Here is a 14908-nt window from a genome sequence, read left to right as displayed (position 1 = left end):
GGAAAGTGAATGTGCGTGTGTGAATGTGTATGCAGGGGTGTGTGAAACATTCACCATGCCCCTCCCCTGCAGATCAGATATCCGCTTACCAGCACGATGAGCGGGTCTTATTTGGGGAACGAAACCGTAGAGGCTTGCCGTCAGTGAGCAGGCATTCGATATGGGGAATGAATCCCCAGAAGCAAGCTCACCTCATCGTGCTTTTGAGTGGGCCTCTCACCATGCTGGTGAGCGGGCCTTCGATTTGGGGGCAAATTGGGCCTCTGATTTGGAGATGGGGTGCATTTTTGTACTGGGCATCAATGTTAAATAAAACATGGTGTTTGCTTAAACATTGAAATCCAGCAAAAATTGCCATACCAGAGTCAGAAAATGTGACAAGACTGCCTGCAGCAATGCAGTCCAGTCTAGCCACGTAACAATACCTATCATTTATGATACGTTTTATTACGTGGCTAGACTGGCATTTTGGTGGAGCCAGTCTAGCCATTTCTTACTGTGGCATAACATTTTTTATTGGGCAACTATGAAAAAGAAAGCATAAGAGTACTTGTGGAACATGTTTCCTTATTTTTGTATAGCATTTTTAATGGCAAAGCCGACATGAGTATGTTCTTATGTCCAGGTATTTGCATGTATTGGCAGAGCCAGCTTGGACATGTTTTCTTATAGTATCATTACTAGAATTATGCACAAAGCAAATATGAATATGTTTATATGGAAATACGGACTTGTAAAGGTGCAGCCAGCATGGAAATGTATGGGCACAGCCCATTTTTAGACTGGCATAGCTTTTGGGGAAAGGTATTATGAAAATGCATTGGGGAAATGTACACTGTTGGTTACTTGCATCTATTGGATTTTTCATGTGTTACCCTATTAAAGCCGATTGCAAACTGTCTGACTGAACACCCAATTTTTCACAGAAACTGTGCTGTATAATACACCATTTTTATCCATTATTGCAAAACAATTCTTGGGAGGGGAAACTCCTCCTGCTTGGTTGGTTTGGGCTCCCTCGCTAAGCTCGGTCACTGGTGCATATTTGTGGCAGATATTTATGTCTCCCAAAAAAAGTAATTTACAAGCAGCCAATGGGGCCCGCACAAAACACCAAGAGTGGAATTCTGCCATCATCATGATCCTAGAAATACTGATTGACTAATAGATTGCATTTCTATAACCACGCTATCACATTGTGTACTTTGACACGGTTGACTCATGCAGTAAAAGCAATTCTGCTCCTTTCCCTTCCTATGAGACCCCCAGTCTTTTTGCTTATTTTCTAACCCTTTCCTGACTTTTGGAGGTCAGTAAAGTCTTCTGCTTTACTTCCCTTGCCTATTTTGCACATTCTTATGGGGAAACTGACTAGTCCCTATGACTTGAGTACTGAGAGACTGTCTCTCTTTTGCAATTCTTTTATTTTTGCAATTGTACAAATCACCTTACCATGAAGTGCAGTTATGATACTTTGTATCCTTATAATTTTTGGTTACTTTGATGATCTTCCTAAGACAATCCTCGGGGCAACTATGTGATTTTTACTGTTTGTGATATTTTTCTTGTGCACTTTTGCATTTGCCACGAATGGCTACCAAAATGTGTCTAGCACCCTGAAATGGCTGTGCCAGGAGATTTCCACTTGTTCTGTGGCCATCATGTCCTTTGGCCTTCTTCATGCCTTGCCAGAACAGAAAATCCTTTATTTGGTAACCCTTTTCCCAGTGAAACCTACTGCTTTCATCAGCAAGTGGGCTTTGTGTGTCTGAGCCAGAATAGAGGGCTGAGACTGTCTGGTTCCAGTCCACAACCCCTGGCGCCTGAACGTCTGTTGCTGGATGGATGTGATGACCAGTGGTTGTCCATGATTGGACAACCCTGGGCTGTTTGAATGTTGCCGAACCTTACCATTGGCGGGATAGGACTTGCTCCCAGCCAGAAAGAGGACTCTGCAAGCTATTTGACAGATCATCATTGGAACCAAGAGTTCTACGAAGACAAGCACCCCGCCAACGACCGGAGCACGTCACCTGCAGGTGATCAGCATCGACTCCAGTCACTGGCCCAATGAAGCCCTGCTCCTCTGACTGATTTCTGAAGACCCTCATTGGCGCTACAACCCATGGACCGATGGGAACAACCAGTCTTCAACCTTGCTCGCCTTGGATGCCTTCGGAAGTGTCCCTGGACCACGCAGTGGACTGAATAGTCCCCTTTAGGGCTGCCATGCTGACGCCGAGCTTTGGGACTTACAAGATCTTCAGCTTATGCCAAAAGTCGCCTTTCCCTGCATTTTCAGCCATCTCTCGACAAGGGAAGCTATGTGGGGCTGCTTTTGTGTTCACCGCTCGAAGATTGCATGTCGCTGTCTGACTGCGGTGACCTCTACGGGAACCATCCTTCGGCAGTGTTTTGACGTGTCTGCACTGCCGGGGTCTGCATCTTTTCTTCACTGGACCCTTGGACTCCCTGTGCCCGAACCAAGGCCAGAAGATTGAGTTCCAGCGAATTCCAGAAGACCTGCAGTGTAACTTGGTAGATTCGGAATCAGAGGGGTAAGTGAACATACCTGTTTCTGTCACCCATCTCACATAGAGTAACACTGCGTGGAGAGCCCTTGTTTCTAAACTCCCTCTGACTGGCCTTTGGTCGTCGAACCTGGGCTTAGGATCCTTTCCTAGGAATTACCTTGAGTATAGGATAGAGTGGGCTACATACCTAACTTGATGTAAATACTTACCTGACTTTAAAGAACTCTTCAATCACCACCAAAGCCCACTGCATCAGTTTTGAAATACCTTCACTAAAGAAACTATAATTGGAACTTGTGACTTTTTGGGGTACAAGGCCCTATACATCTTAGGGGGCTGCACTTCAAAATATAGAGAGAACTGGGGTTGTGATTATTCGATGTAATCTAACTGTTTTTCCTGCATTTACTGGTATTTAATGACTATGCAATCTTGTTTCTAAGGGTGAATGTATATGCATGATATATGGGTTTTGATTACATTACTTACCTGTGTTTTGTTATGCTTTGTGTGTTCAGAAAGGCCTAATTTTCATATACTTACCAACTAACGAATTATTGGTGGTGTTCTGTGTGGACCCATTGAACCCAAAGTCATGACTGTTGTGCCACTATCTTGATTGGGTTCTGGATAACCTCTCAGTCTCTTTCCTGCTTACCATAAATAGGGTGGCCTCCTTAAATCGTCCCCACAGTGGCTCATTTTAGAAATCCATCTTAACACATCTGATTTTTAATGTGGGCAAGTCTTTAGGGAGATATATGCAGCCCTAGACAGAGAGTGTTGCATTTGACTTACACTAGGAAACTGATCACAAAGAGGGGCAACAGTACCGTGTCACTTGGGAGTTTTTGAGGGACAGGTTACCAGGTCATCATCCCAGACACCCAACAGGGTCATGATTATTCTATGTCTCAACCTAAACACAGATTGTAACAGAAATAAACATGATTTCTAATCTCCCACAATTGGAGCTGCGATAAGAAAAAACTGCACTCGACTCCCTTTTAGAGGCGCCCTGCCCACCTTGCAAAGGCTGCCCAGAATTTCAAAAACAGTGTCAGCGCAAAAGGAGACAAGCTTATAGTATTTTCACAAGCACTCCTTGCACAGTTACCTCTTTGGATGTATTCAGACTCCAAAAGATGGAGGGTGCATTGTAGGACTGTACTCGAGGGACTGCCGTCCCACAATGAGAGTTCATGCTGGCCTTCAATCACCCCAACAGTAGTAGAGCCCACCATAATGTGTTGCACTGTACATGGCCTAACCATCCATACAGTCTGTGAGCACCTGCTCCTTAGAGGCTACTTTTTCTTGTTAACACATACCATACTACCGTCCCCAAGCTCACTATCTGGTTCAGCAGCAGGGTCTGCCAGGACGTCTTTTGGATTTTATGTTAGGAAAGATTAGTTTAAACAGATTTGGTTGCTCAGGTTTCATTGTGAATTCAAATGGTGTTGCATGAGAGGTAATGTAAGAAAATGCATTTGACAAGTCAGGACGTTCATCATTCGTGCCTTGACTCTGATTGTAGCAATAAAATGGTGGGGGACCACTGTGTTTGTGATAGTTTCGTCATTCAGTCATAACAGTCGATTTACCAATGACTTAAGTTAATCTGGCCAATTCTGAGAGTGAGATAACAGAAAATCAATGTGGTGTACAGAGTATAACTCAATTAACTTAAATTAGAGTCTAATTGTATACTTTCAATCTTCATGGGATAAGATATTCAAAATATTGTCAAGTTGTTAGGATGGAGAAAAGTAGGATAAGCAAGGTGTTGTGTTAGTTTCACGAGAAACCAAGTGAAATTACCTACTGAATGACTGACAGCTAGATCTATGGTTCAGCCAATGAGGAATGTTTGTCCTCAGGTTATCTGAGATTTTTTTTTTTTTTTTTAAATATGTTTATTTTGAAACAAGGCAGAAAACAAGTACAATTATGCATTACTTCCGCACCCCAGACACATTTCTCCTCCTCCTGCCCTCCCTGCCCCATCCCCCGCCATGGATGTCTGATCGGGTTAGTGTCTTGGAGGTAGAGGCTCCCTCCTCTTCCTCTTCATGCTTCACTCCCCGCAATAGGTGTACTCCCACCACACAGAATCCGCTTGGCCTGCAGGGGCTTGTATGTGAGGGCTGGGAACTTTTGGTCGTAATCCAGAAATGGGCCCCAGATGTTTTGGAAACGGTGTAGAGATCCCGCTCTGGCTGCTGTCACCTTCTCTGCAATGAGGATGTGCCATATTTTGGTCCACCAGAGGGGCAGCAGTGGTCCCCTCCCTGGCTTTCCAGGAGCGGGCAATTGTTATCCTACCTGCTAAGAGGAGTTGGGAAAGGAGCTTGGCTTTAGCTCCAGATCGCGAGTATATTTCAGGAACCGGAGCACCCAGCAGAATAGGTTTAGGCTCCAGGGGGAGCGTCATTTGGGTAATATCTTTAATGATATTTAGGCACGCTCTCCAAAACTGTTGATCCTGTGGGCATGTCCACCACATGTGGAGAAAGGACCCCGTATGTCTGCCCTGTCTCCAACACACCGGGTATAGGGAGTGGTTCATGTGGTGGAGCCGTGAGCTGCCAGCTGGTATCCTTGAAGGTCGGGCACTCCTAGGCCGCCCAGTCTCGCGTTCCCTAGCATCGTTCTTAGGGGGATTCTGGGTTTTTCCCCCCCTCCAAATGAACCGCAGCATATTCTTCTGGAGATCCAGCAAGACCGGCAGCGGGATGGGCACTGGGAGTGATGAGCAGGCATATACAAATCTGGGAAGAAGGTTCATTTTGCAGGCGGTAACACGGCCCATCAGTGAGATTTCTTGTAATTTCCATCACTCCAGGTCATCTGCCAGTTCTTTAAAGAAAGGGGGAACGTTTGCTCGGTAGACATCCTTTGGGTTCGCCGGGATGTGGACTCCAAGGTAGGGGATAGTTGTGGCTTTCCACTGAATGGGGCATAGCGGGCTAAGGGTTTCTTTTTCTGATGGGGTCAGGCCTATCCCAAGGGCCGATGATTTGTTGAAATTGATGGAGAAGCCTGTGACCCTTCCATAGTCCCTTATCTCGGCCAGAGCGTGGCGCAGTGAGTGACAAGGCTGTGAGATGGTGAGTAGGACATCGTCTGCAAACAGGGCTACCTTGTGTTGGGAGGGTCTGGCCTGGAGCGCCTTGATGGAGACATTTAGTCGGATTCTTTGGGGGAAGGGTTCCATGATTAAGGCGAATAGAAGTGGTGATAGAGGGCATCCCTGCCTTGTCCCGCTGGTCAGAGGAATTGGAGAGGAGAGGGTGCCATTGATTCTCAGGAGGGTGTTTGGTGATTTGTAGTTCGCCAGGATCATGGCTCGGAATTCTGGTCCGAAGCCGAAGCTCTCTAGGGTGAGTTGCATGAAGGTCCAGTCTACCTTATCGAACGCTTTGGTAGCGTTGAGAGCTAAGAGTCCCAGGCCATGTGAGCATCGGGTGGCCAGGTCCACCAGATCTAATGTTCTGCGTATGTTGTCGCTTGTCGCTCTGTTTTTAATGAATCCGTTCTGGTCCGGGTGGATAAAGTCAGGCAAGATGTGGGAGAGGCGTGTTGCCAAGACCTTAGAATAGATACTTGCATCGATGTTCAATAATGCAATGGGTCTGTAAGATGCTGGGTTCGCTGAGTCCCCTCCAGGTTTGGGCAGGACTGTGATGGATTCTTGCATGGAGGGAGTTACAGAGCCTGTGCTACGAAAGGAATTAAACAGCTTCAGCAATGGCGGTAGTAGTTGATGTTTGAAGATTTTGTAGAATTTGGCGGTATAGCCGTCTGGTCCGGGTGCTCTGGATTCAAGATTCTTTATGGCCTCTTCCACCTCTTCTCCTGAGATCGGTGCGTCCAGGAGGTCTCGAGCTGAGGGCTTCAGCTGGGGGAGGGCAGCCTTTTGCAGGTATTCCATCTGTTCCTACAGGTTTCGTGGTGGGGCGGACATCACTTGCATAAGATGGTCGGTCACTAGTCGTAGTTTCTCTGACTCTTGAGTTTTGGATTATGCCCTGGGGGTCTCGTAGTCCAATAATGGTGTTATTCTTCTTGATTTTGGCGAGTTTTGCTACCAATAGCTTGTTTGCCTCATTATTCCTGACATAGTAAAATTGTTTGGCCTTAGCTAATAGGTGTGCCGTGTGGTCGGCGTAGTGCGCTTCCATTTTCTTCCGTGCCGTCCGGAGTGCTCGCTGTATTTTGGGGGACCATCCTTTCTCCTTATGGATAGCTTCTGCTTTCTGGAGCTCTTCCTCAAGGGTCGCACATGTCTGCCTCTTGCTCCTGTGGTATGCCACTCCACGGGCTATCAGTTTCCCCCCCCCCCCGAATGACTGCCTTCATAGCGTCCCAGGTGTTGGCTGGGGAGGTATCTTCGTTAGGGTTCTCCTGGAAGAAGTTCGAAATTGACGCAGCTATGGCATCCCGTGTTGGCATATCATTTAATATTGGGTCGTATAGTGACCATGTGCGGCGGGTTGCGGGGGTCGGATTATGGATGCGAATTTCCAGGGTAATTGGAGCATGATCGGACAGGATTCTCGACCCGATGAAAACCTTGTTGGTGAAGGTGAGTACCTGTGGTGATGTCAGGAGGAGGTCAATCCTCGAGAAAGTTCTGTGGACATTGGAGTAAAAGGAGAAGTCCTTTTCCGAGGGATGTAGTACCCGCCATGTGTCGACCACCTCCAAGGATCTGAATAGCCGTAGCAAACCGAGGGCTAAGGTGACATCCCAAGAGTAGGCCGGGTGTGACCTGTCATTCGTGGTATCTGGTACCCCATTAAAGTCTCCTACCATCACAATCTGGCCCTCTGTGAAGGGAACCAGGGCGGCACTCAGGGCCTCATAGAATGCGACTTGTCCTGTATTTGGGGCGTACACCGAGATAAAGGCGTACAGCTGGTCCAGCAGGAGACATTTCACTACCACAAATCTTCCTTCGGGGCAAAGTTTGGTTTCCAGGATATGGGGGTTTAGCCCCTTCCGAAATAGAACTGCTGTGCCCCATTTCTTGTTGCAACCGGAGGCAATGAATTGCTTTGGGAACTGTTGTGAGCGCAGACGCCCAAAGTCCGCTGGTAGTAAATGGGTTTCCTGGAGCAGGGTCACTGCTGCTTCCTCATCCTGGAGCTTCTGTAGAATAGATTTATGTTTGGGGGGGAATTCAGCCCCCTGACGTTTAGGGAGATGACTCTCAGGATGCTATGGTCCATGGTTGGGGGGTGGGTTCGGGTGGGAGGCATGGGTCAGGTTGGAGTCAGCCATTGCTTGCATAGGTGCGGTTGCTTGTTCGCCTGTTATTCTGCTCTTGAGATTTTAGTCCCTGCCTCCAACAGGGAGGCCGTGTATAAACTAACGGGGGGGCCAGCTTGGTGGGGCCGGCACCACCCCAGGCCTACTGGGCCATACAACCGTGGTCAGCCAACATGGCTGAAACTTGCGGCCAGACTAACTCTGGGATTCCAAGGATTTGTAGGTGTAACATGCCTCAGAAGTGGGCAGGAGCCGTGGGGGGAGCCCGCAGCTGTATATTTCAGGTGAGTTTTGTGCATCATTACGGTATATAGCGTCTCGCTCGGGGCGAGGAGATCTGGATCTGAGGGAGGGTAGGATCATGCCAATCCGGGAGGGTAGGATCATGCCAATCCAGGTTAGCTGAGATTTGTACATTTTGATTCCACTTATCTTTTAGCTTATTACATGTCGTTTGACAATTTAAATAATGGGCCAGAGTGGGGATGGTTTCTAGATATGTAAACAAAAGGAACATTGTTGATATAGCCAGCATACCTTTGGTAGAGTGTTTTAAAATAAATGTATTTTATTGGGATTTTCGACAATAGGAACATATGTAGCCCCACTCCCCGTCCCTCCTCACCTCTCACCACCCTACCCCCTTCACCCCGGCGATCCCAACACATGTAACCAAAAACTCACCCAGTCATATTCACACCCCGCCCCCGCAGTCCATATAACCTGCAGTTGGCTCTTGGTCACAAGTTTCTGTGAGTGGCCAGCTCTCGCGCAAGACAATTTGCGGGCCATTGCACCGATTGAGAATTCCCCCGCCCAAAATTCTACCCTCCCCTAGGAACATCAGCCATTTCCCCACACTGCTTCCTGTGAAGGTGTCCTCTCCAAGTGGGGCGAGTGCTCGCACCAGCCCTAACAGTCATTTTCCTCAGGCACCATGCGGCACGCAAATCCTGTTGCAGGACAATGTCCCAGACCAAAAGAAACCTTTGGTTGTCCCCTTGAATCAAATAGGTCATCCACTCCAGCGCCACAAAGTTCCAGATTGCACTAATCAATTCATGTTCTTTGGGGGCATCTTTCTGTTTCCATTTGTGTGCCACCACAAGCGTCGCCTCCATCATCAGGATGACATATGTCTTTCTTTGACCTTTCGACTGTAGATTTGCCAGATCCCCGCCCAGCTCCAGGATGGCCACCGCTATGTTGTCCGGTATCTGACTCCCAAAAATACTGTTCATTGCTGCACTGATCAAATCCCAATATGGCTGTATGGAGGGGCCTTCCCACCAGATCTGCTTCCACAATCCCAGTTCCCACACATCCCCTCCAGTAGAGCGATGGCACTGCTGGGTAGAATCTATGTCATTTATCTGGGGTCAGATGCCATTGGACCAAATGTCTATCCCCTGTGTCCTTCATTATGAACCTTTCAAAGGGAGTGAGATCCCTGGTGGGCGCTGACCGGACCGCTGGGTTCGAAAGCCAGTGCCTCATTTCAGAGTAACGATACCTCTCCCCCCTCATCTAGCACAAAGTCCTGCTTGTACTAATTAAATAATTTAATGTCCTGACCTGAGAACATGTCTCACAATTTGCAGCACCCCACTGCCTCCCATCGGTCGAAGGGACCCTTTTTCATACCCAGTGTAAACTGGGGATTCCTGAACAACGTCAGCGGGGAGGGGAAGGGGGTCAAGTTCACCCTCCGCACCAGCTCATTCCATGAGTCCCCCACCAGGGCCCTCCATCCAGCTGCAATACATGTTTGCAGGTCTGTCCCCCTTGGGATGCCACAACACCTCATCCAGCAACGAGCCCACTACTGCTTTGTCCATTCGACAGCAGACATGTGTGTGGTCGTCCGTAAACCAGTCCCGGATCACTCTGATTTGAGCCGCAAGGTAGTAGAGGTGGAAGTTTGATGCTCCCAGCCCTTCCTTACTTCTGAGGGACATTAGCAGCTGCATAGCTACCCTGGGTCACTTGCAGTTATAAGTAAATGACCCCACATGTCCTGAAGAAACCCTGGGGAACCACCACTGGTGGGGCTGTGATGTAGTATAGAATTTTTGGCAAAATCACAATTTTAAGGACATTTATCCTCCCCAGCCAGGATATTGGCCCACCCCACCCCCCTCATGCAGACAACAGCCGGTGCTACTTTTCCCCTAATGGCAGGTAGTTAGCTCGGTAGAGAGCATCCAGAGAACCTGTAATCTGCACCCCCAGATATCTAATGCTGGCTTCTGTCCATCTATAGGGTACTATTCCCTGCAATTCCGGAACCTTTTCTGAGGGGACGGTCAAGTTTAACAGCTCTGACTTGTGAGCACTTATTTTTAACCCTGCCACCTCCTCAAAGAGAATTTTGTGGTGGTCAGACCATGCGCATGGAGACACAGAGGTAACGTTAAGCACACAGTTCATGTATGAGACCCAGTCAAGAGTGCGACCCTTGATATGGGTAGGCTCACTGACATGTTGGGTGAGGCCGAAGTCGGCCAAAACACTTTCTAAGTCAATGGCTTTGGCGTCATTCGTGTCCTGGTAGCCTAGATTGAGGTCTCCCAGTATGATGATTTGAGAGTTGGGCTTAGTGCTAGTAGCTAGGATAGATGAGATGTCCTCTACGAATGAAGAGGTGGGGCCTGAAGATGAGATGTACTGTGGCCGTGTGATTAGGTGAGATCGGCAATTTAATAGAAAGTAGTTCCGCTGATGGCAGCCGCAGGCTTTTGGCAGCTCTGAGGTTAAGTGAGCTCTTAAATATGAAGACTAATACTCCCCCCTTAGTTTGATTGGTGTCCCTGTCACACCTGATAATGGAGTAGTTGTCGGGGATGGCCAGGGTCAAGGCCGGGCAGAGGCAGCAGGCAGCCAGGTTTCCGTGATTGCGAGAAAGTAGAGGTTTTCTGTGATGATGAAATCTGCAATATCTAGGGCATGCGCGGGGACGGAGCGTGCGTTGATGAGCGCGCCTTTGAGTTTAGAAGCTGTGTTGGCATTATGAGCAAGAAGGGTAGAGTCAATTTTAGAAGCAGAAGTTTCGTTATCGCTAGAGTTGGAGATTTTATCGGTGGTGGGGTTGTCCAGGTGGTAGGACCAGTGATGACATCTGGAGGCTAATCTTTGGTTTCTAGCTGAGGTGGCACACAGTAGACTGGTCGGTTTGGTGAAGTCCATATGGTGTGGTGAGGCAGAGGTGGACTGCTGGCAGCGGTAAGTGCCTGAGCTGGAGAGGAGAGGGAACTCACAACAGGATTCAATATGCCTCAGTAGGTCCGCAAACACTTGCTGCGCCATCGTGCGTAGATCCTTGTCCGCCACCGCTTCATCAAGGCCTTTTATTCTGATGTTTGATCTTATTGAGCAGTTCTCAAGATCTTCACACTCTGGAAGTTATGTGTGACCCTTGCTAATTGCTCTACCAGCTCGATCTTCCTTGTGTCCTCGGCAATCTCTTATGGCACTCTCGGTTGCATTGGCCCGCTTCTCGAGTTTCGTTATGTCCCCCTTGCCCTCTTGCAACAACTGGGACAGTTCTGCTCGCATCATGTTCAACTGCGATTGAATGGTGTCAGCTACCTTATTCCCAAATTCCTGAAAGCATTGGCGAAGTACCTCATGGATGACCACTTGATCTTTTGCAGTGCCTGCCAGTGCATCGGACTCCTCTCCTGCCACAGGCCCCTAGTCTCCCCCAGCTAGTACATCGCCGTCCCTGCGCCAGAGTCTCGGCAGATTGTCCTCCGTAGATTTCTTTGCCGACTTGGGGGCAGCTTGCATGTCCTTCCTCCTGTTTTTCGTCATTGCGTGCAGGCAGGACTGATGGGGAAGCCATCCCCCTCATGCACCCCCTGGTATTGTGTTGCACCGCTTGGGTCTCCTTTGGCCACTACTTCAGGGCGTAGGAACCACTGGCCACTTTGTGGGTCCGCACTTGATCGTGTGGAGGGGTTGGTACTCCCATCAGACTATGTGCAGGTGAGCCACTGATTGTCCTACTCCTCGGGAGTCAAGCGTCCCCGTCAAGGTGGCCTCTTTCTTACTCTTCCATGCCTGCCACGAATGTAGATTGACTTTTCGGCCTTCTATTTGGCCTCTGATATGCTATGGATTGGCCTGGGCCCTTCCGGTCACTGTCCCTTTTTGTGGTAGGCTTCTTGTTCCCTTGTCTCAGTTGCTGTACTTCTGAATGGGGGTGTGATAGTCAAGGTACTGTATGCAGCTCAGGAGTCCAAAATGTTTCCTCACATGGGCCTCCAGCCGCCCCTGCTATGACACTGCAGGTCCTGCCCTGGTCCTCGCTGCAAAGTGCTGGCTTCAAAGCTTGGATTGGGGCTCTCCCGCCATGCTCCGCCACTCCTCACCACCACTCTGCTCGATGCTGATGATCACTCCATGGACTGGCCAGCCACTGGCTGCTTGCCCTGTTTCCATGGGTCAGGGAGCTTGCTATCCTGCAATGGGTTTCCCCCAAGGGGGGGTGGGGGGCGGCGAGCCACAAAGTCGCTGCCTTCCTGCCGCTTGGCTTTCACTTCGCGGCCACTCCCGGGTCTCTTTGCCGCTCCGGGTGAGCCTCTCCATTCTGCTGCTTGCAGCCGCGAGCTGCCAGAAAATCCCCTCCGGAGTCTCCTGGCCGCTCCGTTGGGGCACTGCTACTACGGCGCAGAGGAGGCTCAGTCCGGTCTCGATCCTCCCGCCGGCGCTCGGCGGCAGGGGTGCCCTCGCTCCACAAATTCAGCCCCGGCGGGTCCCCACTTCCATCAGCAATTCCTTCCTGGCGGGCTCGTCTGCAGTCTGGCAACAGCTGCTCTCTGCCACCCCACCTCGCAGCAGCTCTGGGTCCTCGGCTGCCCCAGGAACCATATTGCTCACGGTCTGCTAGCGTGTCGCAGCTTGGCCCGCACCAGGGAGACTATGGTCGCACACCAGCCTCAGCCGAAAGCCCCCGGCTATCCGGGCTACTGCACTTCGCTACCGCAGTCGGCTGATAACTCCCCGCCTGGAGAATGCTCTTATAATCTCTCTTTATAGTTTTTGGCCCAGGGAGGTGAGAGCTCTGCACTCACGCTGCCCGCCCTCCCCTCGGCAGCTAGACATTTCAAGTGTCACGTGTTAAATGTGTCATGCACAGATCTTGCAAAGACAATTAATGCCCAAAATAGGCTCTTGTGTATTACAGTAATGTAAAATTGGGCTCGGTTTGAAATAGAGAATATAGGTTTTGGTGAATCCAGAGTGACTATAAAAGTTGATTGCATGAATATTATGCATGCTTTGCATACAACACAGCAATTCTACCAGTTCGGAGAATGTCTACAATTTAGTTTCGAGATATACAATGGAAATATTTTATGCATCCTTCAACTACTATATACAGTGATCACACTGTATAGCATGGCAGAAAATTGTACACTTCACACATAAATAACAATAGCGTACCTTAGTTATATGCCAGCCATATTTACCTGTCAAATGAGTTAATTCCTGGCTTTGTGAACACAACTGGAAGATGGTGAGCAACAAGTCTTCTGCTGATGACATCAACAAGCAACCCTTTACCGAACTAAAGAAGTTAGAGGCCACGTCACAGATGAAGGACACTGAAGGCTCAATGTTCCCAGATTCCGAGAGATCTCTGGCTTTCGACAAAGTTGCATGCAGTTTGTCAATAATTCTCGTCACATAATCTTCGCCGATAAGCGATTCTGTTTAAAGGAGCATAAACAAAAGTTGCATTGTCATTTATTTAAAAAATGTACATGTTACAAACTTGAGGCAGCGCTATCTCACCTGTGGATCTCTATAGTACTTGGTTAACAAACAAGATTTACCCTCAAATAAAATGGTGCTAGAGAAACCATGGCTGTCTTTAATTTACCACTGTTTTGAAATTGAATTGCCATGGACGTTCACATTTATTTCAGGGCTTGTGCTGCCATGCATGATTTCAAAAGTTTTTTTCATTTGATAAAATGTTTAACTGAAAACCATAAACATCTTTTTTGTTGTCAATCCAGGCATTACAAGAAATTAAAAAAGAATGTTATTAGGTCAGAAGAACAAGTTACTTTCTTACCTTGTAACGTTCTTTCGATGGGATGTTCCTCCGACGTATGCCTTATCTTTGATGTTACTCATTCCAGCTTGCTGGCCTCAGAAATGTTTTCAGTAGAGGGCGCTGCGCGTAGGCGTCCCTTGAGTTGGTGTCCCTCGACAGCCTCCGTATCGGCGCCAACGTCATTGTGCATATAAATAGACTCGCGCAGCGTCCGTTGCTCAGTTCGGTTTTGAAGTTTAATATTTGCTGTACATGAACTGGTTATTGACCTTGAAGGAGCGTAAGCTGCAACTACAAGGGAAGTTTTACTGCAGGGATGGATGGATGGGAGGAGCGATAAGGAATACGTCGGAGGAACATCCCATCGATAGAACGTTACAAGGTAAGAAAGTAACTTGTTCTTCGAAGGGATTGTGTCCTCTGACGTATTCCTTATCTTTGATAGACTCCCATAGCAGTGGTGTAAAAAAGGTGGTGGGAGTAAAACTGGAATATCTCCCTTTAAGAGTATACAGAATGTAACACCGCTTTTCCAAATCTTGTCTCCTGGCTAGAGGAGGAATCCAGGCTGTAAAATGTTGTAAAGGTATGCCCGGACGACCATGTGGCAGCCGCACATATGTCTCGAATCGGAAGCCCTCTTTGGAGAGCCGAAGAGGCTGCAATACCCCTGGTTGAATGAGCCCTAAAATGTTGAGGGGGTTCTTTCCCTGCCAATTTGTAGCATTCTAGAATGGTTAAAATAATCCATCTTGAAATGGTCTGTTTCGTACTTGGCAATCCTAATTTGTGTCCTGCATAACCTACAGTTGGTCTGCTTGCCTTATCCTAGCAAGTCTGTTGATATAAAAACTCAAGGCATGCCTTGGATCAAGCCTATGTAACCTCTCTTCCTCTTTCCCTGGGTGGGGAGGAGGATAGAATGAAGGTAAAGTTATTTTCTGAGTAATGTGGAATTCAGAGACCACCTTTGGGAGAAAATTTGGCTTCACTTGTAAGACAGTCTTTATGAAAGATTGTATGAGGAAGT

At 48.3% G+C, this 14908-nt stretch overlaps 1 protein-coding gene across 1 annotated transcript in view; it reads right to left on the bottom strand.

Moving 5' to 3' along the window:
• LTN1 (listerin E3 ubiquitin protein ligase 1) overlaps window positions 1–14908 on the bottom strand; it is a 1629727-nt gene that overhangs the window by 1129717 nt on the left and 485102 nt on the right. Inside the window, exon 13 of the mRNA XM_069636371.1 lies at window positions 13286–13525. Within this exon, the coding sequence (XP_069492472.1) occupies window positions 13286–13525 (240 nt within the window). The remainder of the gene's footprint in view (window positions 1–13285; window positions 13526–14908) is intronic.

This window comes from Ambystoma mexicanum, chromosome 7p, assembly GCF_040938575.1.
Source record: "Ambystoma mexicanum isolate Mex_15411 chromosome 7p, UKY_AmexF1_1, whole genome shotgun sequence".
NCBI classification, from domain to species: Eukaryota; Metazoa; Chordata; class Amphibia; order Caudata; family Ambystomatidae; genus Ambystoma; species Ambystoma mexicanum.
Note: the sequence above shows the minus strand (reverse complement) of the source record. Positions and strands in the feature narration are given on the sequence as shown.